The 24,958-nt window shown below is 37.8% G+C and overlaps 3 protein-coding genes and 1 long non-coding RNA gene across 9 annotated transcripts in view; 2 read left to right on the top strand and 2 right to left on the bottom strand.

The window, feature by feature from the left end:
• Positions 1-11,087, top strand: part of LOC105700368 — a 60,212-nt gene extending 49,125 nt beyond the window's left edge. For both annotated transcript variants that reach the window (XM_012426149.1, XM_012426160.2), the window contains exons 2-4: positions 5,128-5,299; positions 7,584-7,641; positions 9,406-11,087. In XM_012426149.1, the coding sequence (XP_012281572.1) occupies positions 5,128-5,299; positions 7,584-7,641; positions 9,406-10,083 (908 nt within the window). In that variant the 3' untranslated portion in view covers positions 10,084-11,087. The remainder of the gene's footprint in view (positions 1-5,127; positions 5,300-7,583; positions 7,642-9,405) is intronic.
• A 423-nt stretch (positions 11,088-11,510) lies between these two features.
• LOC105700346 (myotubularin-related protein 2) lies at positions 11,511-15,967 on the top strand. 5 transcript variants are annotated; one of them, XM_012426129.2, is made up of 10 exons: positions 11,511-11,806; positions 12,333-12,518; positions 12,625-12,732; positions 12,998-13,453; positions 13,520-13,967; positions 14,087-14,262; positions 14,372-14,479; positions 14,576-14,760; positions 14,853-15,057; positions 15,405-15,967. In XM_012426129.2, the coding sequence occupies exons 2-10, from the start codon at positions 12,369-12,371 to the stop codon at positions 15,555-15,557; spliced, it is 1,989 nt and encodes a 662-aa protein (XP_012281552.1). In that variant the 5' UTR covers positions 11,511-11,806; positions 12,333-12,368; the 3' UTR covers positions 15,558-15,967. The 5 variants fall into 5 exon arrangements, with proteins under 5 accessions (XP_012281552.1, XP_012281534.1, XP_012281560.1 ...); XM_012426111.2 differs by having other exon boundaries at positions 12,202-12,518; XM_012426120.2 differs by lacking the exon at positions 11,511-11,806 and adding an exon at positions 11,820-12,062 and having other exon boundaries at positions 12,202-12,518.
• A 246-nt stretch (positions 15,968-16,213) lies between these two features.
• Positions 16,214-16,930, bottom strand: LOC111673872. The gene is made up of 2 exons (XR_002762135.1): positions 16,752-16,930; positions 16,214-16,672 (listed from the first exon to the last, which is right to left on the bottom strand). It is a non-coding gene; the product is annotated as an uncharacterized LOC111673872 (long non-coding RNA).
• Positions 16,931-18,123: 1,193 nt separating this feature from the next.
• On the bottom strand, positions 18,124-22,992 carry LOC111673871. Its single transcript, XM_023431770.1, has 2 exons — positions 22,440-22,992; positions 18,124-18,470 (listed from the first exon to the last, which is right to left on the bottom strand). Exons 1-2 carry the CDS (start codon positions 22,672-22,674, stop codon positions 18,139-18,141), a joined length of 567 nt encoding a protein of 188 aa, XP_023287538.1. The 5' UTR covers positions 22,675-22,992; the 3' UTR covers positions 18,124-18,138.
• Positions 22,993-24,958: the final 1,966 nt, after the last annotated feature.

Here is a 24,958-nt window from a genome sequence, read left to right as displayed (position 1 = left end):
ACGAATATCGTAGATTTTGTAAATATTTAGCTGACATTTGAAATATTTGCAAAACGTTTACTTTAGAATATTATCCTTATAATATTTATATAATATTAGCTCCGTGTGTTTTCATAAGATTTTTCTACCAGATATACAAAACATTTCGTTTCATTTTAATACAAGTATTTTTGAAATATTATCTTCCGAATACATTATAAACGTTTTAAAAATATTTAACATCAAAATCACACATTTTGCTCCCATAATGAAATAGCGTAACGAAAATATTAGAAAAATTTCTCGTGTTTCTTGATACCAAATGAAGTGTCCGATAATAGTCGTGAAGTAAAAAATGTATTTGTCTTATGTTAATAAGTTAAGATATAATTTCTATATATGTTTATAAATTATTGAAACTAAATATGCCATTGAGATTTTCAAGAAATATTTCAAATATCTTCGAATGAAATCTACAAGAAATATTTAGAAATTATTCTATGCTACTAGGGTACCGACGATTTATACCCCTATTACAAATATCATAACCGCATAATAATTTGATCCGCCGGTGGTAGGTTTAGTGTTAAACATTTCCCTTCGATAAACGATTCGTTCGGTCCAAACGTGACACTTGGGAACTATGGGCGGCTCTTCGCGTCAACTTTCGCAAACAGTAGGAAATTAAGATGTCGGTAAACTTGAGAAGTAAAAAAGGCACCTTTGAACCTTGCCAAAGAGGAGGCTTCTAGCGTCACCAAAGACGAAACTTACCAGTCTCCTCTGAGTCAGAGATCCCAGAGATAGCTCGTCGAAGTTTTGCCGTGACGTGGTGTCTTGCGTGCGTGACGCATACCCGTAAAGTGCGGCCAACGCGAGAGACGTAATTGTCTCGGTTTAATTATTTATTTATCTTCCCTTTGAGCGCTCGGCGTTTAACGCTCCCCTTTTTAAAGAGCGCGAAACCGTCGAGCTCGCTTTAAACTTTAAATTACTCTAATCGATTGGCTTCAATTCGCGCGAAGGAAAATAAAAAAAAACATTCGCTTAATTTGGGCTCGAATACCTCGAGCTAGTTTACGTGAAAAAAAGTTAAATCGATCGTATCAGACTAAGCGGAGTACGAATCAGGAAGTATAGATTAAGACCTAGAAATGGATATCACGCAGAAAAATAATTTGGTTCAATGCATAAAATCATTTGATCGCATTTGGTTCATTTTTGAATACTTTTTAGTTGACTGAGCCGAATTTTAGCTCGGTTAACCAAACTCGTTTGCTTCAATCGGCCAAACTGTTTTGGTTGATGCATTTTATTAACTTTATCAAGTATCTCAGTTAATATACCAAATATTTTAATTAAATGTATGTACCAAATTACTTTAATATTTGACGTGATCTGCTATATTTGATGTACCAACAAAAAGTTATTAACGAATGAACTTTTTCATATCATGCTTGGTTTGCCATACAATAACCATATTCTTTTTTTTTTTTTTATTTAAATGCATCGTTCATGCATATATTTTAAGTTTGGAGATTATTGCTGCGGTGTTAAGAGCCAGGCTTGGATAAATTCTACCGTGGTTAGTTAATTATGAAAGAAATTAAAAATATACGAGAATTTGAATTTTCTACGGCTTGATGGATATTGTAAACTAATTCGGAACATGAATTAAGATCTCCACGTGGTTTTGTGAGGAAGCTTTTTTGGAACAATTTTGAGTTTCCTTAAATTGTAAACTGTAGAAAACCCAAAAATCCTTCTTTAAAGAGTATTATCCGAAACAGACCTCCCTTAGTGTATACTTTAAAATATTTGTATAGTTTAAAATATTTATTTAAAATATTCCGACTTGGAGTATGGGGCAGTTTGTTTGTTCGATTACTAATAAAATGGGTGGAATGGACCATATGCGAAGTACAGAGAGGCATGACCATAAAGAGAAAGGCTGTTATAGTTTACACGGCGTTGGGAGGTCATAAAACAATTAAATGGACTCGAAGTACCGAGATCCATCGCAGTCCTACCTCGGCCGTGTAAAATTGCGATAATATTTCAAATAACAAACATCTCGAAGTGAAGTCAACGCCTAAGAACAATTGTATGTAGGACAGCTCCCAAAGGAACGTAAACAAATATCAGAGACAATGTCCGCATTAAAATAAATATTTACACGCAAATAATTCGATTTAAAGAGATTTTTTTGCAGCAGAATCGTGGGCAGTTGTTTAAAAATGCCTTTGCGCGGGACAGCTGTCCAAAAAGAAAATTAATAAATATCAATAATACTGCCCGATGTTCCCGAGCAAGCGATGGCTCTCTTAATAATTTTCCTTCCTTCTGGTTTTAAGAAAATTTCCAATATCGAGGCATTTTCCAAGCTTTGCTTGGTTGTGGAAAAATATAATACAGTCGACAGTGGAATGGTCCCAACGTGATTACTGTTGAGAAAACAAATTGTAGGCAGTCGCTGTATCGCTCTTCCCAATCGAATTCGAAATTCTGTTATCACTACGTCGCTCCGACTAAACTATTAGATATACCGAATTTCGCTCGCACATTCCGCTCACCTCAAACTGTGCTACGTTAAAAGAGATTGGTATATTTCAAATGTAGATGTGTTCTAAATTAAAAACTAATAATACCGTACTCGCGAAAAGAAATATGGCATCGCCTAAAAATTAAAATCGTATAAATCAGGTACTAACAAGTATTCTTTAGGACAATGCGAACTGACAGTGATTCAATTTTGGGTTAAAAGGTACCCATCATTACCGAGACAAGCCACAGCATCCTTTCCTTATGCTAAACGACATCTTTGATTATCAAATGTGTACAACTTTGATTTTTTATAGGTGTCGCAGTTCTTTTCTTTTTACAAGCAGGGCACTATTTGAATTGTAGTCAATCAATTGTGCATAACGCATGAAATATGTCTTGAAAATATTTCTTGTGTTTATGTATGAGTACCGGCTTCTGATTCATAAAATTGAAGGGAAATTCAAGGGCATGCTGTGGTAAATGCATCATGAATGTATTGGACGTATACGAAGAGCGGTTCAAGCCGAGACATAATTATCTTTCGGCTGGTACTATTTAGCCTTACGGTGCTCGTACTTTGTTGCGCCCTCCCTGATACGCGTATAAACGTGTATTACGTGCCCACGCAATATATAATTACGCCCCGGCTATGTAATCGAGCGAGAGGGTATGCCCCGGACACTCGCGTGCACATACTCGCGGGGTTATTTGCGTTTCATTGTAATCGGAATTCATTCTCCTCGGTTCGCTCGCGTGCATTGTCGGGTGTCAATGAATGACGCCCTGATCTCGTTCTGAATTTCTAATGTCTAAGAATAGTTTCGAGGCTTTGGCGTTTTTGTTAGATGCTATATGCAGATGACGTGCATTGTATCGCATTTTGTTAGATGCAATATAATGTGCATTGTCAAATGAAGCTGAAAATACTTTGAGAAGTCTCAGACTGTTGATCGAAGAACAAAGAATAAATCGCATGCAGCAATAATTATGAAATAATAAAAATGTTAGAAAGTACTGATATTCGACGGTTTTGTTAGATGCAATATTTAGATGATGTGCATTGTCAGATGAAGCTGAAAATAGTTTGAGAAGTTTCAGACTGTTGATCAATGAACAAGGAATAAAGCGCATGCGGCGATAATTATGAGATAATAAAAATTCTAGAAATTAATGATATTTCAGTTTTCACTTTCTTCTTAATTCATGATTTTTAAATAATTGTAGAACGTGTATAACAGTCGAGGCCCGTGAACTTTTGATAAGATGATGTGATGAAATCTTGATAAAATTGCAAGTCGAATATTTTCGAAAATGAAGTTTGAATTTTTTTATTAACCCTTTGCACTCCTAAGGCCAGGTTTTCGAGTTGACTACTAATTGCTTGGAGTGCAAAAGGTTAATTGCGAGGCTGCAATGTAAATCATGGCTAATTATTCAATGTTCATGGATCGAAGAGGAATTATACTTTAAAGCAGATTTTTTATTAAAGTAGGTTAACTTCGACTGACCTAGGTATCTTCAATCCCTGATATCGACCGTCTCGACTGTAATACGCCATTTTAATGTCCTTCCTCTCTCTGATTTCATTTTCTCTCGGATCTTTTCTTTACGACGAGGAGCCCGCCTGCTAGGTCGTTATCACAGGTTTTTCACGATAAATGCGTGTCTTCGACGGCGAGTCATTTCTCAGGAATCTGGGAGAACGCATGTCGATCGTCTTTCTCTTCCTTTTAGAGAGGCACTTTATAGATTGGTAGCTTTTTTATCAAGGAGAAGAATTAAATGTTATTAGTACCCTGATTGCGGTAATTGTAACAACGATCGAGTTCAAGTGAGTCATCAATAGTTTCGCAAAGTCCTGATTATTTCACTAAGAAAATCGCGCGGAGTTAAATAATAGTTGTCACTATTTTGTGACAAGTATGCAGTAATTTTGATCGTAACTCTCATTGTCTTTTTATGTAAATATTCATGTTACGTTAACTGCTAATGTGATCGTTTCTCTCGCTTTCAACATTGTATAATTATAGAGGAAAAGTTGATACAGAGGTAGATCGCAAGCGTTTAGCGAACGTTGGAAATATATTTTAAGACTTGGAACAGAATTGCTGGCAAGATTTAAGATGTGGGTAGAAATATTACAAGACCGTACAGTGATCCAATGAAGATCGTAAATGCGTTTAAAACGGTCGTTGATGCGTTCTTCGTTATCAATGGCAACGATTTATATGCCTACTTACTCTTCATTAAATCGAAAATCCAGGTATATCTCTTAACATATTCATCTCTAGTTCCTCACCACCCGAAGGTTTTTTCCCTTCGGTGCTAGAAACTAATCGAATTGTTTGTCGAATTAAATTTTCGCGTCATAAACCATCAAGCATCTTCTTTAGTGCGGATTAGTTTTCTCGGTGAACATGCCCTTATATTTTCCTTGTGTTTGGTACTCGGCATTTGTCTAGTAATACTCTTATCTGGTCAGGTATTCGTTATCACGAGAAGTCCGCAGGTCTTCTATTCTTGAAGGGTGTATTGAAATATCGCGGATGGAAAGAAGTCGCGATCCACGAGCTGGGAAATCATTCTCTCCTGTTTCCGTTCCAGGCTCTGCGTCCATTGAGCAGAAAAATGGAAACGGCAACTCGAAAGGCAACAAGACCAACAACAATGGCCCCGACGTCAACAGGAACGAGGAACAAAACGGCCCGGTCGATGTCAAAGCTCAGTCCAAGAAGAAACCCGCTGCTCCTGGAAGCGGACCTCTGCTTCAACAGGCGTAAGTTGAGCTCGTTGAAACGAGCTCCTGTAGATGATGAATGTCGCAGAATGTAGTCCTTAGAATTGTAATTGCGACAACGAAGGGCGAAACTTTCGCGGGGGATATATGACGTGTTTTTCTTAAAAATACAATTGGGGTTATTGTAATGCTAACTCCGTGCGCCTAAACGCGCGATCAGCTGTTTCCCTTACTCTTCGGAAAGAATCAAATTTGCCGCTGAATCGGGAAGTCGAGAGTCCTTCGTTATCTACTTTTTCATGGAAGAATTACTTTAACCGTCTGTAACCCAATTTCATTTTTTCAAGCCAAGAGAAAACTGATAACACGAAATTGGCAAATGTTAAGATGAAGTAAAACCCCCTTCAAAACAGTTGATTCGAATAACACACTTTTTTTTAAGGGTATTGGATTGAATCCAAAGGATTTCTAGCGTTTTACTTCGATTTTCTTATTATTATTGTACGAAAACGACAGATGGGGTATGTCATTTAGTACGATATTTAATATAATTCGACACAGCTGTTAATATAAAAATGAACGTCGGCAACGTCGGTATATATGTAGGAAAACCTTTTTCATCGACGTCGATCAAGTCCCTCAACGTGTTTCACTTCACCTTAACCCTTTGATATTAACTATTTGTTTATTAATTTCTTAATTTACATTCATTTTTATAAATGAAAATGTTTGTACATGCACAATTTATAAACGAATTCCTTGGGTTCGAAGGTGTGGTACAATAATGTGCTACATTTAGCTCTGCGGGAGAAATCAAATAAGACTTAAAAACGATGGATGTACAGGTATATGATTTCAAAGACCCACGACGTTACAAAGAATTAAATTGGATTCCTTTAATTTAAATATCGATTTTTTTTTTCTTTCTTCACGCTGAAAGTCCATCAAATATCGAAGTCGTGAACAGTATTGCTAGTCGCTTTTTATTCGAAAGGCAGACGTATTAAACTTGCAAAACAGTTTTTTTTTTTGTTGGTTTATGAAATAGTCTGTCTTAAACAGAGAATCCAATTACAATTTTTTACCGGCACGGTCGTTTGCACGCTATTTCAGTTAACTCGGAAGTAAAAGCTTAAACGGACTTGATTTAACGAAGGCGAAATAAGTGAGTGTTGCATTCGAAATTGAAAATATCGGGACCTTTGGGCCCGTCCAGTTTTTATCTCTGAATCCCTTTGAAAGAATCCGTTTTCAAAGAGATCTTCTTAAACAAAATTTGAACTCAAACCCTTTGAGCGCTAAGCACTTCTGACTTATGGGCGAATTTCATCAGGGCGTGCAAGCAATATTGGACCGAACGTCGGACGAACTTATGCGCCCACAGTGCTCAAAAATATATATAAAGCTGGAATTGCCACTTTAGCACAATTGAATAAAATTTGTTGCAAGATTTATTGTTAATTTATTGCTATTTTATTGCACAAGAAAAACATTTTTTTTTACTTTTATACTTTTCCGAAAAATGTTGGCGATGTCAGCTTTATATAAAGCTAGCACTGCCACAGTTAAAGAAAATTATTAAGTAAACGTTCATCAATGAATTATATACCAGAATTTATTGTTAATTGCTCGCAGAAAACGCAATTTCAATTTTTTTTGCTCACCCCTAAAGGGGTGAACGCCACCCCTAGTCCTGATTGCAGGACAGAAACATGAAAAACATGGGAAAATCGAACTATTTCTTCCCGTGGGAATTAATAGCTAATTAATTGCTCCGAGAAGAACCTAATTTCCAATTTTTTGCATGTTGGGGCGACATAAGAGGGGTTAGCTTACCACCTTAGGGGTTGTGCCAAAAACTCGAAATTAGGTTCTTCTCGGAGCAATTAATTAGCAATTCATTCCCACGCGAAGAAATAGTTCGATTTTCCCATGTTTTTCATGTTTCTGTCCTGCAATCAGCACTGGGGGTGGCGTTCACCCCTTTAGGCGCGAGAAAAAAAATTGAAATTTGGTTTCTCTGCAGGCAATTAATTAGCAATAAATTCTGGTATATAATTTATCGATGAACGTTTACTTAATAATTATTTTTTATCGCGACAGTGGTTTATATAAAGCTGACATCGTCACCATTTTTCGGAAAAGTATATGAGCAAAAAATGTTTTTCTTGTGCAATAAAATAGCAATAATATAGCAATAAATTTGATTGAATTGTGGTAAAGTGGCAATTCCAGCTTTATATACATCGCTCAAAGGGTTAAACCGACCCTTTTCCTTGGCAACAAAATCGACTTGTCTATATGTGTCTTCCTCTTGTTGCAGAGAGATATCGTCCAGCCAGTTGGACTTCTTCAGGATGCTCGACGAGAAGATCGAAAACGTGAGTTGGCCAGCTCGTACGATTAGCGGGGCGATTTAGTCACTGCAACCTGAATACACGCGGGGTCATTATCTCTAAGGAGTCATCGACAGAGGAACCTAAAACAGTCTCTCGGCAACAATGGGTCGGAGTGCGAGTTGCTCAACCTGCCGTGAAGTATCGCACGGCCTGGTGCAGCCTTGTCGCAAGAATATCTATGCCTCGTCAGCCGTAATCGGATCTGCAGTCTGGATATAACTGTTATTAGCATACTGTCACGATAGTTCCTTACGACAGGGGGACACGATTCGTGTCGCCGGGATTTATTTCCCTCTGTTTACAATTACTGAAACAACAGGTCGTACTTGACCGCAGTTGCGACGTTTCGGTCGCACATGGTGCATATCGCGTTATTAATATCGCCCGACAAGGGTGCAATTCATAAATAGGTCCGATCTACGCCGATCGAGAGGATTGCAATGCGCTGAATAACAGATTTCTTAGGTCGTTTGCAATTGCGTTACGTGAGTGCGTTATAAAAAGACCTGCGATACTTTCTGGCCGATAGGGACTCGCACTCTGATCGCTTAGAGCGTTTCTGCTTCATTTCTTTTGAGGATTTTCGTTGTTTCATCGAAGAGATAATGACCTCGCGGAGAGGATACCGCTCCCTTAAAATTGTATCTCGGGATTGCATGTTAATGAAACGGAATTAAGGCGCACTGTTTAACGAAAGGTTCACCTGATTGTTATTTATTTATTTTTTTTCTTTGCTTAACACTAGGTTTACGGGACCCGTCAATTTGACGGAATTCAAACTTCAAAAAGAAATATCGAAAAAACCATAGCATTAATTTTAACCATTTTCGTATCGTAAATTAATTATTTCATCCAAAGAATTTGTACACACAATTATTTTTTCCTAAGCCTTCTAATTATTAAAATCTGTATGTAGTATACCTATCTCTACGAAACCCGTCAAATTGATGGATTAGCTAATTTCATAAACAATCCATATATATTTGCTTCGTTGCAGTGAGTGTAAGGCGAAGATGAGAGTGAAAGTTTGCATTGAAAGTGGAGAAATAGAAGGATCTTCGGATAGTGAAGAGGAAAATTTCTTGAAAGGGTGTCGTAGTAAGAATAGGATGCGCATTCTTTCTAGTTCCGACTCCGAGGATGAGAGGACGAGCATTCCAATCATTTCCGTGATAATTTTTAAAAAAGGACTTTTTACTTATTAATCATTTATTTAAACGTAAAGCCTAGTGTTGTTTAATGCAGACTTAATTTGAATAAATCGATTTTTTAAAGAAAACGCGTGTTTTTGTTTACCCGTCAATTTGACGGGTGCTCGTAGTAACAGGTATATAAAAAACGCCCGTAAACCTACCATACAGATTTTAATAATTAGAAGGCTTAGGAAAAAATAATTGTGTGTACAAATTCTTTCGATGAAATGATTAATTTACGATACAAAAATGGTTAAAATTAATGCTACGGTTTTTTCAGTATTTCTTTTCAAAGTTTGAATTCCGTCAAATTGACGGGTCCCATAAACCTAGTGTTAATAAGAGCCAGTAAAGATCTATTCTACCCCAGAATTTCATTCTTTCTAGAAAATGACGATTTCGTTCTGGATAATAGGCCTTCAGGAGGTAATACGTTAATCGCGGGCGCAACTTTCGCACGGCTTGTTATTTTCTTCTACAAAGTCCAGAATCTTAAATGCCGTACCTGGAGTTCCTCTAATTTCGCTTCTTCATCTTCATCTTCATGTTCCAGGGACCCGACTACGATGAGAGCCTGGACGCGGCAGCAACGGCAGAGCGAGTATCGAGCCTGCTTCGTCGTTGGGAACTCGCCAGCGTGACCTGGTCCAGCGTGTCCGACCTGAACAACTCTTCCTCGGACCTGAAGACTCGTACATTCGGTCTGAGCACGTCCCGACAGAGCCTGAGCGCGAAGGACCGCGAAGGGATGCGCAACATCATCGGGGGCCGTCCAGAGAGCGCCCCGGTGTTCGTGCGAAACGCAAACCGCATGGACGGCCTCCAGGAGACGCACTGTCCGTCCCCGAACATGCCTCGCCACGTTCTGGAGTCCATCACCCAAAGTCCGACCCAGAGCCTGAAGAACACTCCGCCGTCGGCGTCACCGACGAGCCTGCGCTACCAAGACTACAACAAGGAGTACAACGCGAACCAGATGCCGATAAAGATCACGAAGGCTGGCTACCAGGGCCAGAACCAGGTCAATGGAGAGTACGTGACCCAGCAGGCCCTGTATCGGGAGCAGTACCTCCAGCAGACCGGCATCATCACGGTCCCCTCGCAATACTCCGCCGGCTCTCCCGGCGGGAACGTCCTCAAAAACAGCCCCTACGTTCAGCAGTTTCAGATTGCCAGTCCTCAGCACTTCCCGACCCCCAGGAAGCGAGGATTCAACGCCCAGATGACGTGACCGGGACCGCCGCGGACGACGAGATAAGACTGAAATCGATGAAGAGCGTCGCCGAGGATCGCCGAGGCCGGTGGAGGGCTCGTCCCCGACGAGCCTGGGGATGATCGCGAGAGACGCTCTCGGCGGGATCCACCGACTCGTCCTGGTGCCGGGACGAGGCTCGGGATGGATCGACGGGGATTCGTAGGACCCAACCAGGAGAGGGACGTCGTGTACCTGATCGAACGCGCTCTCGTTGTCCCGGAGAGTCGGCGACGAGGAGGAGGTTCTCTCGCGAGAGGAGATGACGAGGCACGAGGGCGTAGGCCTAACTCGCGAAGGCTGGTACCTAATTTAGACTGCACCCCGAAGCATCGGCTGCGTTTATATGTTGTCTAGGATAAGAATTCTATTCGCTAATAAGTGCCAAAGTGCTCGGCGATCGTAGTCGTCGTGTTCGGAGTCCGTTCCGGAATGAGCGGAACGGCCCTCCTGTAATCGTGCGTAAAATATGGATGAAACGCGGATATTTCGGTGTATGTTTAGCTGAATCGAGGGTGTACACATATTTCGGCTAGTTCTCTCTTTTTTTCCCTTTTTTTTTTACGTAAGAAGGATCGTACCTTTCGTCGACGGAAAGCAGAATCGCAACGAGGCATGCCGAACGTAGATTTTTGTATAAATGTGGTAGAGGAGAGAGGACGCGCGAAAGAGATTATTGGGGAAACATACGAACACGTGTAAAGGAGATTGCTCGAGTCCTAATTATGTACGATGCGTATAGGCCGCTGTATGTACTATGGATATATTAACTTAACGTGATGACTGTATATTTCTATGTTGACCATGTTTAAAATGCTATCGATATGATATATAGTTGATGATGAGAGTTTTATATTTCATGTTGAACGCGCTCTACAGAACACTTGGATTTTCGGACTCGCTGAATTACCCTACCCAAACTGTGGCTGTATGTTCTGTTGAACTGTGTTTTTTGATAAATAAATTCAGAATTTCTCCCTACAGTTTGTGCGGTGGGTCTCCATTTTCTGCGCGCTAAAGTGCGTCCTTGGAATTATTGGCGAAAGCTACTTTTACCCCCCGCCTACGGTTAAGTAGACAAATGCGATGAATATCCGTCACTTTGTCTTTACGGTTACAACTACTTTGGGACTTTGGGTCACAATACTAGCGATTATTCGCGAAACAACCTGAAAGTCGTCTGGTCGTAATCCGATTTTATACTCGGCTAACAAGATCACGGTACAGACCGAAACCCTTGCGATACGCCGATACTAATATAATTGCATTTATCAGAAATACACGTGTACATGAACGCATGTACACGAGACTTGCTTTGGCTTGAAATTAGGTCATGGTTCTTGGGATGTTCAGCGATTGCTCCTGCGGTACCGACAAGTTTCAATAGGATCTTGATCCCTTAGTTATTGAAATTTATTTAGTAAACGTCTCGCAATCAGTTCCACCGTAATGATACAGCAAATTTTAACGCTTTGTAACAGTAATCGTAATTCAATGCTGTGCAGGTTGGGTAATATACCTCGAATGGATGTAGAAAATGTCATGTTGACTCACACGTGGTATTTGAATTTCGCGGTCATGGCGCCACCTGTCAGCTGCTGCAAGATGGCCACTTCTGTCAAATGGGAAGTCGAAGTGATAGAATCTCTTCCGAGTGAGACGCATCTTCGAAAAATAATCAATCGACTGTTTTGTTGACTGGGTTTGTAATTTTATAATCAACGTTATCGTCGTATGAATAGTTTGAGGCGTATTGTTTTAGATAATGGGGATTAGTTTCCGTTTTCTGGGTGTGGTCGTGTGCAAGAATTGATAATGGATTGCGAAGTGTTCATCATATGTTCATTTGTAATATTTAAAAGGGGCATTTATTAATGTACTTAATTAAGTATGATCTTTCCTAGTGTTTTTAATTTCATTTTCTCGTGAAATTAGGGTACTGTTGATTTTGAGGTTAGGTTGGTACAAAATGTTCATTACTGAAGTTCTAAGTAAAACAGATGCTTGGTTTATAAGATATTTACTTGTTGAGGACTCTCAAAATTTTCGGACATGACCCTGTTATGTATTAATAAAATAATATTTTGTAATCTTTAGGCCTCCGGGTACAGAATTTTGAATTGCTGTATAATTTCAACGATTATGCCAAATGACAACTTTAACAACTAAATATCTTTGATAATGTTAATTCATGGCTAAATACTATCGCTGGCTACTTGTTACATCAGATCGAAGAATGTCATTGCAAGAGAAGTAGCAATTGCATGAAGACTATTCTTTCTACAAACATGGAGAAGAGAGGAAGCGCCGAGCTTCTAAACGTGGAGCAGAACAATTCAAAGAACGCTAGTTTGGATTCTCTTAATTCAGACAGCAAGAGCAGTTCTTTAAACTCCAAGATGGGTCATGAATCGGTAACGTTCAGAATACTATTTTTATCTAATCATGCAAATAATGGTGCTCGCTAACAATGTTGAAATAACATTCAGCAGAATATCTGTAATCGATACATTTCTTCAGGAAAGTTGGGAAAAAGCATCGCATTCCAAAAGCTTTTCGACAAGCTCTACTTCTACAGATAACAATATTGTATCTGCTTTAGAAACGAAAAAAGAGTGTCAAGGAAAAGTGAGTCAGATAGAGCATAGAGACCTTGATCCGCACGAGCAGTTTTTATTTGTGTTTCAGAATGTGTCAGTTTGCAGTGTATAGCCGTAGTTTTATAGATGTATTATTATCATTTTCTTTGCATAAATTCCATTTTTGACACTCTGAAGGAGCTTATCCTTCCATGTAACTTTCCATTGCATGGTTCTCACCCAACCATTTAATCAATATTTCAGGATCATTATTAGTCATTTATGCAATAACTGAAGTGCCGATGTTATTTCAGCAGAACGTACCCGGAAGTGATAACGGGCCACCGCTTCTGAATGGAGAACGAGTACAGGGTGTTGCAAGAGAAGTTACCTACCTCTGCCCTTATTCCGGGCCTGCCCGAGGGGTGCTTAGTGTTACAAACTACAAACTTCACTTCCGCAGCATAGACAGAGAAACCCCTCACATTGTAGAAGTGCCACTTGGTGTCGTTAGTAGGATCGAAAAGGTTGGAGGAGCATCGAGCAGGGGCGAAAATTCATATGGAATCGAGGTCTTTTGCAAAGATATGAGGAATCTCAGGTTCGCTCACAAACAGGAAAATCATTCCAGAAGAAATGTATTTGAAAAGTTACAGCAATACTCGTTTCCCCTTTCCCACAAGTTACCATTATTTGCATTCGAATACTCTGAAACTTTCTCAGAAAATGGCTGGAACATTTATGAGCCTATTGCCGAACTGAAGAGGATGGTTAGTGAAATTGATTTCTTTTTATTTGTAGTTTTAACATTCATTTTAATTGTAATCTATTTTTAGGGTGTCAATAATGATATGTGGAAGATATCGAAAATCAATGATACTTACGCGTTGTGTGATAGCTATCCTGCAGTGTGGGCAGTTCCAGCCGCAGCAACGGACGAAGATCTGCAAGCTTCTGCAGCTTTTAGGAGCAGAGGAAGAATACCGGTTCTATCTTGGATTCATCCTGAAAGCCAAGCAACTATAACGCGATGTGCCCAGCCATCAGTTGGCGTGGGTGGTAAACGTAGTCGCGAAGATGAGAGATACGTTCAGCTAATAATGGATGCAAACGCTCAAAGCCACAAATTGTTTATCATGGATGCAAGGCCAATGGCGAATGCTATAGCGAACAAAGCAAGGGGTGGTGGTCATGAAAGCGAAGAGGCTTACCAGAATGCAGAACTTGTTTTTCTGGATATTCATAATATTCACGTCATGAGGGAGAGTCTTAGGAAGTTGAAAGGTATGCTTAACAATTTCCTATCCTTATCGACTGAAGTTCAAATGAAAAATATGATAGTCTAATGCATGAGAACATATAACGCGTTTTCACATCTTGACATTTCTGTTTTTTTTTTTCAGAATTGTGCTTTCCAAACATTGATGAAGCTAGGTGGTTATCAGGAATCGAATCGACTGTTTGGCTGAAACATATCAAGTGCATCCTAGCAGGAGCAGTCAAAATAGTCGACAAGGTTGAAAATCATAAAACTTCAGTGCTGGTGCATTGTTCCGATGGGTGGGACAGAACCGCACAGGTAATCATAGCTATTGATCACTTTTCAAAATACCCATTACATTTAAATAACAAATTTTGACAATGTATTATTTTACTTTTTAAAATTAACGACGGCATTTTTTAATTAGTTAACAGCACTGGCTATGTTGATGTTAGATCCTTATTATAGAACAATTAAAGGATTTGAAGTTTTAATAGAGAAAGAGTGGCTGAGCTTTGGACACAAATTTCAGCAGGTGCGTTTCCGATATTTTCCCTAATTGATTGCGGAAGGATCTGTGCTAGTCTCAGAATTGTTAATCATTTTCATTTTTAACCGTTCTATCTTCTAGAGAATCGGCCACGGCGATGAGCATCACAGCGATGCAGATAGGTCGCCAGTGTTCCTACAATTCATAGACTGCGTATGGCAAATTAGTCAACAGTTTCCTAACGCTTTCCAGTTCAACGAGCACTTTTTGATTACCATTCTTGATCATCTGTACTCCTGTAGATTCGGGACGTTTTTATTCAGCAGGTAACGATTTAATCAATCGAGCAAACAAAGCTTTCGATTAAATAGTTTCTGAAAAATCACCTTCACGTATTCTGTGGTTATTATTTTTCCAGTGAGCGAGAACGAGTACAGGAGAAGGTGAAACAGAGAACGGTTTCGCTATGGTCTTATACTAACAGTCAGTTGTCTCTTTACCAAAATCCCCTTTATTGGGCAAGTCCTCAATATCAATATGTACTGCTACCCGTTGCTAGCGTGCGATTGATTAAATTATGGAAGAGCCTCTACTGTAGGTGGAATCCTAGCATGCGACAACAGGTTATTGTTACCTTCATTCGGTGTATCACTCTAATGAGAAAAAAGAAAAAAAAAAGAAACCAAAGAGGACAAACACGTTTCATTATATTCAATTGCCATTATAAAAGTAATTTTGACTTCCACATTGAGATGCTCGGATAAGATGCAAACCAGACTGAGGGAATTATATCGTTGCTTTGGGTCGATATTAGTTAAGTTATTATGCGATCAGACGTTTCATTCACGGGGAATTTATTTTGTATAAAAATAACGACGCGACGGAGTTTAGATGGTTTCTCCTCATTGGTTTATTTTAGATTTCTCCTGGTTTGCCGAGTCGTTAATGTGTGTGTTTACTGGTTCAATAGGATCCCGTTTATCAACGAACGAGGGAACTTCTAGTCTTGAAGGAGCAGCTCGAGAAACAAGCTGAGGAGTGCCGGCGAGAGCAGGCCTCCCGGGCAAATCGATCCATGACGTCGGCAGCACCGCCTAGAATACATTCCCCGGTTCATTCATAGCCCGGCAGGTTTCTCGTGCATTTTTCCGACCTGTAGTTTTGTAAATGAGTCTTACGCTTACTTCCCTCAACTTCGAAGCTCTACACAAGACGACTTCTGACTGAATTAGTTCCGCCGTGTATAAAATGCTTGTTAATAAAACATTTATAATTCTTATGCAAGTCCACTGTGACGTGTGCTTTTAAAGATTATCGTCAATTAGTGGTGGACTACTTCGTTAGTGGGAAAAATGATTGTAACATAATGTACATGGTACCCGGTAGAAAACGTTAGACGTATTTAGTACGAGTTTACACCTATAATATTTTCAATTATATCTAATTTGATAATGTTAAATCTAAAAGAAACTGAGGGCCGTAAAACGGATATCATGGGTGAAACTAGAGAATGATTCAAGATCATAGTTCGTCGAACACTAAACCAACTTCAAAAATGTCTGCATTATTATTCTATTATTATTTAGTATCGCACAGTACATTTAAATTGCCTTTGTGGGATTTTTTATATAGGCCTTTATCATGTTTTTATGTTGCTAGTTCTCCTTTATTCTCAGGCCCATTGAGGAACTAGTTCAAGATATATGATTCAATTCCGAAGTAGAAAATTGTTAGTTAATGTCAAGGAATGTTTGCGCATCAATTGCAATAACGTCAGAGTAGTCTTAAATGGATACAGAATTTTATATCGTAGAATCCACAAGTTTTCAAAGACTATTCTATATATACATACACTGGAAAACAAAATTACATGTATCGTATTGTGAACAAGATTATAAAAACTGTCACGTTGGAGCTATCTCCTCTGTAAAATGAGACTTTTTACACAGCGGACTTTCACGATCACAAAAGCGAAGTCTCGCATATACTTAAAGTAAAGCCTTTCGTGTTGGGGAAGACTTCATTAAATCGCTAGAAAATATTCTAAATCTCGAACAAAATATACAATTGGACAATCCCTAGGTTCTTTTTTTTTAATTTAATTCATTGATTTCATCTCTTTCGCATTCGAGAATTAATGAACAATCTCGTAATTAAGATATTCGGGGTTTCTAGCATGAGTGAAAGAGCGTAAGCGCAGAAATAAGTATTTGCTAAATTGCCAAGAAATGAGGTACCCTGTAAAGAAAAATATAATCGTGTATAAGTATTTTGAGGAATAAGTGGATGTCTTATAAGATACTAATAATCAACTTACATTTGGTAGAAAATCTACGTGAACAGCAGACTCGCTGTGAAGGTACGTCGAATTTATCAGGAACGGATTCAACAGGTAAGCACAATATGTAAGCCTACTTAAAGGAACCCAACCTCTGAATGAGAGAATCTTGTTGATTATTCCTAAAAAAAAAAAAAAAACAAGAAAAACCGAGTTAATCGCAATGCTTCTTGAACAACAAAACTTACCCTAGTAGCGCAGAATATTTACTAAATATTTTTTGCAATCTTTTCTACATATAGAGAAATTATATTTTTTAACTTATTAACATGATAAAAATACATTTCTTACTTCACGACTATTATCGGACACTTCATTAGGTATCAAAAAACACGAGAAATTTTTCTAATATTTTCGTTCCGCTATTTCATTATGGGAGCAAAACGTGTGATTTTGATTTTAAATATTTTTAAAACGTTCATGATGTATTCGGCGGATAATATTTAAAAAATACTTGTATTACAATGAAACGAAATGTTTTGTTTATCTGGTAGAAAAATATTATGAAAACACACGGAGCTAATATTATATAAATATTATAGGGAAAATATTCTAAAGTAAACGTTTTGCAGATATTTCAAATGTCTGCTAAATATTTACAAAATGGACGATATTCGTTAAATATATAGAAAATATAGGACAAATATTTTGTGCTACTAGGGTTGTTCCTGTTTTCACGCAAAGGTAAAAGAAAGAAAATACAAAAGTTGTGCTATATACTTGTTTTGAACATACTCACCAGGCATTGAATAATTTTATCGAGTAGATGGCGAAACTACTAAGTGGTCGCTCTCGTAAAATGTTATGTATTTTACGATTACACTTTATGGTAATATTTCCTATTTTTTATTTCATTGTAACGCCTGCGATGGTTTAGGTTTGAATAGAAAAGAATTCAGTATTTTCGTTATTTAATCTTGATGATTATATTTCCTTAACTACGAAAATAAGTGCATTTGTAATCAATGAACTTTTAGTTTACACGTCTCTGATTAACCCTAGGTTTGCGAACATTTCTTGTAAACTTTTTTTTACGGACACCCGTCAAATCGATGGGTGAACGCAAACCTGGATTTTCTAAAAAAAAAGTCGATTTATTTAATTTAAAAACAATATCACTATACACTATTAATTTATAAATTGAGCTCGATTACATCTTCATATCATTCCGTCAGGAGAAATTGTTAGAAAAAAAACAATAATAGTCTGTTACGTTTCTCGTTAAATCCGAAACCCGTGAAATTGACGAATCCCATAAATCTAGTGTTAACGACACTTTATTCCGTCCAGATTTTAATATAATAATGGGAGAAAAAATGTATTAAAATGCAGAAATACTCTGCACAACGACGATGCGAAATTTACATTATTTTGAAATTACTCCCCTTGTGTAATGCATTAATGTGTAGTACTTGTTTATTGATGATGTTAATATGAAACAATAGTTACTAGCCTCGTTTGGTAGTCGGACATGGTACTGAAGAGTGCTGTTATGCCGAAAATGTGCCACAAAGTAGTTCAACTCGAACGGTGGAAATTCCTCCTCTATGTTCCGAAATCTCGAGTTGTTCCTCTTCTCCCTCTCGACCAGGACCAGAGGAACTCTGTTTGAAGCATCCTGACATTGGCTTCTACTTCCCAACCAGTAGTTATTCCCATAAATGAATCCTGGTTTGGGTTCACCGCTCGAGTCAAGCACTGCAATTTGCAAGCTACAATTAAAGGAAAAGCATACTAATTCGCAGAGGCGACCAAAGGGGACTCATATTGAATCGGTGTCCACTGGGAGACATCAATGCCCTTCCATCCTGCACAAGCGATGTCGTATCTGCAGGGGAGGCATTCATGTCCGCCATTGTACCACAATTTTAAATTAAATAGTCATCGGTGCTCGCTGTATAAGGCTGCCTGACAATTGGTGAAATTTTAATGATTCGATCAGTCGGTCGGTATATTGAATTATTGACAAAGCAATATGTAACGAATAAGGCAAGACTGAAGAGCTTATAATGCGGATTTAAGAGATTTTTTCTTTTTCTTTTTTTTTTTTTTAATTTGTACAGTTACTTACTAATTCAGATTTACGGAGGGATAGCCAATGCATCACTTAAAACCGCAATCATTGTCAATCATTAACTAATATAGATGGAAAAATGTAATCATGAATATGCCATCTATAACCACAAGTATCGGTAGACTAATTTCTAGTTAGACATAATTATCAATGTACGACCTACAACCACAGCTGAAATAGTGACGAATGAATAATTGGTACAAATTTGAAGGGTAAGAATCAATGTTTAAGTCAGAAAATCGTATAATCGTTGGTGTATGAACCTGACTTAATGAACATGAATTAATGGAATATACACTTAGAAGTAGTGTGCCATATTTTGCAAGCAAGAATTTCCGTCTTTTCCACGTTAAATTCAACGTTGATGTTGCGCTTATTTTACGTTTATTTAAATACCATTTTAAACGGAACAAGGAACATCGTTTACAAAATGTATTGTTTAGCATCTATAAGTCAGTACGTTTTCAAAATAGATAAAATGAACTAAACCTGCAAATGACTTACAAGCATTACAATCAGAAATTGAAAGAAAAATCGTTCACAATCGTTCATTGTACTTTCAATTAACATAAAAAATTTATGTTAAAATACAGGTTTCTTCTCTAGCAATGACAAACGCGTGAAACATTCAACTCTCAAGATATGCGTTTCTCATAAGCATCCCTAGCAGCACAAAATATGTCTTATATTTTCTACATATTTAACGAATATCGTACATTTTGTAAATATTTAGCAGACATTTGAAATATTTGTAAAACATTTACTTTTGAATATTATTTGTACAATATTAGCTACACGTGTTTTCGTAATATTTTTCTTTTAGATATATAAAACATTTNTTTTATATATCTGCAAATGAAATCTTCGAGGCATCTTAAAAAATCTGTCGCTTGAGATATGTAGCAAAGATTGCAAAAAATATTTAGAAAATATTCTGTGCTACTAGGGATACATTTAATGTAGAGAAGAAACCGTGGGTGGATAAACGTTTATTCCGTACACCTCATTTCCACTACGTTTAGGTGAATAAAACGTGCATTCCACTATTTTGTGTTTATCGGGGAATGAACGTTAGGCAATAGAGTTTTCCCTTTGCCCAATCTCGTCGTAAAAATTCCCCAAAAGTATCGCTCGTTATCGGCCAGTTCCCCTAACCTTCCTTAATACTACATTTATTTTATCTGACATTTAGTCCTACATGTCACGTGGGTAATCGGGCACTTAAACATTGCCTAACCGAACGAAACTCTGGACAGGACCGAAAGAGAAATATAATCTAGTTGAACCTGGGTTGGAGTGATGCAAAGTTTCGAGTGGACGTTAAGGTGAAGTGAAACACGTCGAGGAACTTGGTCGACGCAGATAAAGAAGATTTTTCTAAATGCCTACGTTGCCGCCGTTCGTTTTTATATTGACAGCTGGGTCGAATTATATTGGGTATTGTACCAAATGGCATACCCCACCTGTCGTTTTCTTACAATAATTATTAAGAAATCTAAGTAAAACTCCAGAAATCCTCTGGATTCATGCTTTCTGGGGCCCTAATTGACTGCAGAGGGACCCCCTGCGCCATCTGTGATTTCCAGGTGAATTAAATCTTCACTTCGAGACCTCGTATTCCCATCGTTTTGGCAAAGAAGCGCATACAACACTTTTTTTGCCTTTGTCCCGTTCAAATTCGAGTCTATCGATAACCAGAGTGTTTTAAATTATCTTAAAATTGTCCTGACCCTTTCGATTCTCATATCAGAGCCTTCGATAATTGTATATTGATCGAAATATGAGAGCTCGACGCTATTTTGGTTCTGGTCTGGGCAGAGTTAAACAATTTTGTTTAAAAATCCAAATCTTGAACGTGTCAGGACAATTCTTAGATGATCAGGAGGTATGTGTCAAAGTTTCGGACAGTTTGGTCTAATACCCTTAAAAAAAAGTGTTGTATTCGAATCGACTGATTTGAAGGGGGTTTCACTTCACCTTAAGAAGGATATCAGTATGCAGGAGCATCTCTCATCACAAAGGTGAATCCTTAGTCGGAACGATCTTACGTAGGGTTTCGTAACGATCGCGACGGTGCGTTTGGCGCAACAAAATAAATACTAAAACCGATATCGGGCACCCAAGTACTTTTCCCTCGTGTGGAACTAGTTTCTTGTGTAACCCGCTCGCGAAAGTCGATCTCGTTTCAGCTAAATCTATGCGCCTGCTCAAAGCGGGGATATATTCGATTTTTGAGTTGCGCAACTTGGCACTCGTCATGCCAACTACATTTCCAACTTCCGCGATGACATTGACACTTGCCGTGATATATTATTCACTTAGGCATTATCGCGGAAGGGATTAATTTTTTTTAATCAACTTGTTTCATCGCCACGTGGTCCCTACCCTAGTAGCACAAAATATTTGTCCTGTATTTTCTATATATTTAACGAATATCGTACATTTTGTAAATATTTAGCAGACATTTGAAATATTTGCCAGACGTTTACTCTAGAATATTATCTCTCTATACTATTTCTATAATATTACCTCCATGTGTTTTCATAATATTCTTCTACCAGATATACAAAACATGTCGTTTCATTTTAATACAAGTATTTTTTAAATATTATCTGCCGAATACATTATAAACGTTTTAAAACTATTCAAAATCAAAATCACACGTATTGCTCCCATAATGAAATAGCGGAACGAAAATATTAGAAAAATTTCTCGTGTTTTTGATACCAAATGAAATGTCCGATAATAGTCGTGAAGTAAAAAATGTATTTTTACTATGTCAATAAGATAAAAAATATTTCTCTATATGTTTATAAATTATTGAAATGAAATCTGTCATTGAAATTTTCAACAAATATTTCAAATATCTTCGAATGAAATGTACAAGAAATCTTAAAAAATCTGTCGCTTGAGATATTTAGCAAAGATTACAAAGAAATATTTAGAAATTATTCTATGCTACTAGGGTAGATTCGAATATCGGCATTAATAATGCTTTATATCAGTACACTTATTATTGGATCTTGATGATGGACAAATTTTCAAATATATAATTCACCTCCAATTAGATTCTTAACGATTTCATTAATGCATCGATGCCGTGTATGTTAGAGTACCATCAGATTATCGTGAAAATAATTGATTTCATGTTTCACCAGATTAACCGCCACGCGATTATTATATTCTGGCATTTTGTATGGATATAGATATTTATCAATACAAACGGTTTAATCGTTCGCGCGGGTGTTGCTCTTTAAACCAAATCAATGAACATTCGGAAATATAAATAGGTAACTGGCAATTACTTATTCAAAGCTTACCGCTAACTGATACACTTATCAGCTAGAGAGGTGTCATTCAGTTATAACGGAAACACGCAAAAATATCCATAAAGTGAATACTCACCGCTGTTTCAAATCTAACATTACGAATCAACACGTCCATCTCGGATTTTGTCAAATAAGATAATTTAAACTAGATCATCACGTTTTCGAAAATATTATCCACGTAATAGGAAAAAAGAAAACAAGAGGGGCTTTGGGGAAAAAAAAGAAATAAAAAAAGAAAACCTTTCCCGGACTTCTCATACTAACTTTTCAGTCCCCATAGTTTCCGGTCGTCGACGGCTTCTCGGAAAACTCCAAGCTGCTTCTCGCAAGTGGAGGAATTCAGGAAACCGGAGTCGACGGCAAGAGCGTACGCAGGAAGAGTCCTTTTCAAGGATTCATCGACCCCGGCAGCGGGTCCTACGATCACTGGCGCAAGAATCGCAAGCCGAACGAATCCGGCTACGAGACTCCCGGAGATCGACATCGCGATTCCTGCCATTACCTCGCAAGTCACCTCATCAAAGGTATTAACGAAATGACGATTATTTTTAAGATACGAGCTGCCTATTATCGACTAACTCGCGCGATATGTCACGGGCTCCAGCGGTAGCCAGGTCACGATCTCGCGGCCGAGAAAAGTGGAACTCCCAAGTTCGACGGACCCATTCTCCTGACGTTGGCGAGACGTGAGAGAAGAAATTGGCGAATCTCGAATTTCGACGATATCCTCTGGTGAGGTTCGTTTCCGCGCACGATTTCGATCCCGTCAGGTTTGGCTCTCCCGTTGGGAGCGACTGGGAGATCGAACGTCTAAGAGAGCACTGCGAGACTCGGAATTCATCGCAGAATCCGAGTGAAAACCGCCACCGACCCCACCAGTGGTCGACGTAATATTATTTGCGTAATACCTTCGCAGTTCGGCTTAAATATTGTATATTAATTCGGGGTCCCGAGAAGCTCCTTAGATCGGTTGGGGGACCTCTTTCGGTCTTGGCTGTTAACTGGAGCGAATGGTACCGAAGAAAGGTGCTCCTTTATTGTCTGTCTTTTTATGATGAATACTTTATGTTACGCTCCTCCGGGTTAGGAAAAACCTCCATCGCTTCCCGGGATATTGCCGAAGTCCTTTCCGGTCATGGTGTGGCTATATTCTAGTATTTTATTATTTCCCTAGTAGCATAGAATAATTTCTAAATACTTCTTTGTAATCTTTGTTTAATATCTCAAGCGACGGATTTTTTAAGATTTCTTGTACATTTCATTCGAAGATATTAATGACAGATTTCATTTCAATAATTTATAAACATATAGAGAAATATTTTTTATCTTATTGACATAGTAAAAATACATTTTTTACTTCACGACTATTATCGGACATTTCATTTGGTATCAAAAACACGAGAAATTTTTCTAATATTTTCGTTCCGCTATTTCATTATGGGAGCAATACGTGTGATTTTGATTTTGAATAGTTTTAAAACGTTTATAATGTATTCGGCAGATAATATTTAAAAAATACTTGTATTAAAATGAAACGACATGTTTTGTATATCTGGTAGAAGAATATTATGAAAACACATGGAGGTAATATTATAGAAATAGTATAGAAATAATATTCTAAAGTAAACGTCTGGCAAATATTTCAAATGTCTGCTAAATATTTACAAAATGTACGATATTCGTTAAATGTATAGAAAATATAGGACAAATATTTTGTGCTACTAGGGTTCTCTCGGAAACGTAATTGAAGGTGTAGCAATTTATTCTGTTATCGTTGCGCAGGTGTAGGGGTGTTTGCAATTATTGTGCGTACGCATCCAAAGTGTTTTAGGAGGAAGGTACGTTTCATAATTATTGGGTAATTACACGGGTATTTAACTTGAATTATTTTCTTCGTGCGAGGTAATTTAATTTTCCTTTTTACCAATATTTCCTCGATCCGTAGAAATGCCGGAAATTAAATGTAGAAGGGAATTTAGTATTGCTTGAAACAAGTACCGGAGCTTGCGTGATACGAGTTGAAGAAACGGAGATCTGTGAAATGGAGAAATGGTAAACACGCACCGACGATACGAGATTGGTCAAAGAGGAAGTAGTCTAGACCTGATCACCTAAGTTTCCGGTTTTCCCCTGTTAACTTCCTGGATCGAGAGAAGCTAAAATGTCAATGAAGTTAACGGGTAACCAGTATTACGAATATATTAAAGTAATTTAACGAGTAAGTAGCATTATGGGAACTATGAAGACATTTTGTTCTATCGCTGATAACAAATGTAATAAATGGTGTAATCTATATATTGGAAAAATAAGTTTATTTAATATTTCATGCATACTCATTTTCGTTCCTTAAAACAGTGACTGCTGAATAAAAATGCACTAGAAGTCTGTAAGAAAAGAAAGGAAATTAGAAGTCCACATAAAAAGGAAGAGGATGAGCCTGTAAGAAATGAAAGTGAATGTTGTAGAACCGATGCAGATTCCTGGAAATTACCACTAACATGCAGATTTCACATTGAACACGTAGCATTTAAATACGAATGGGTAATTCTAGTAAGAATTTTTTTTCTAAGACATAGTGTTACTTTAATATGAAAGAAATTAATTTCATGTCCTGCGAATTATGAATAAATGTGGTAATTTAAAATCATCGCGTTCAATACTTCCTGTTTCAAGTATGAATCTTCGTTTATTTAATAATTGTATCAGATCCTTGGGTGGAATTTTAAACTCGGCACTAATTACATTAGGCTTAATAAAATGACTTTTCTTTTATTCTAGGTCAT

The sequence above is a fragment of the Orussus abietinus genome, unplaced genomic scaffold (assembly GCF_000612105.2).
Source record: "Orussus abietinus isolate OABI.00-Male unplaced genomic scaffold, Oabi_2.0 scaffold151, whole genome shotgun sequence".
NCBI lineage: Eukaryota > Metazoa > Arthropoda > Insecta > Hymenoptera > Orussidae > Orussus > Orussus abietinus.
This window is presented reverse-complemented; position numbering and strand designations above follow the sequence as displayed.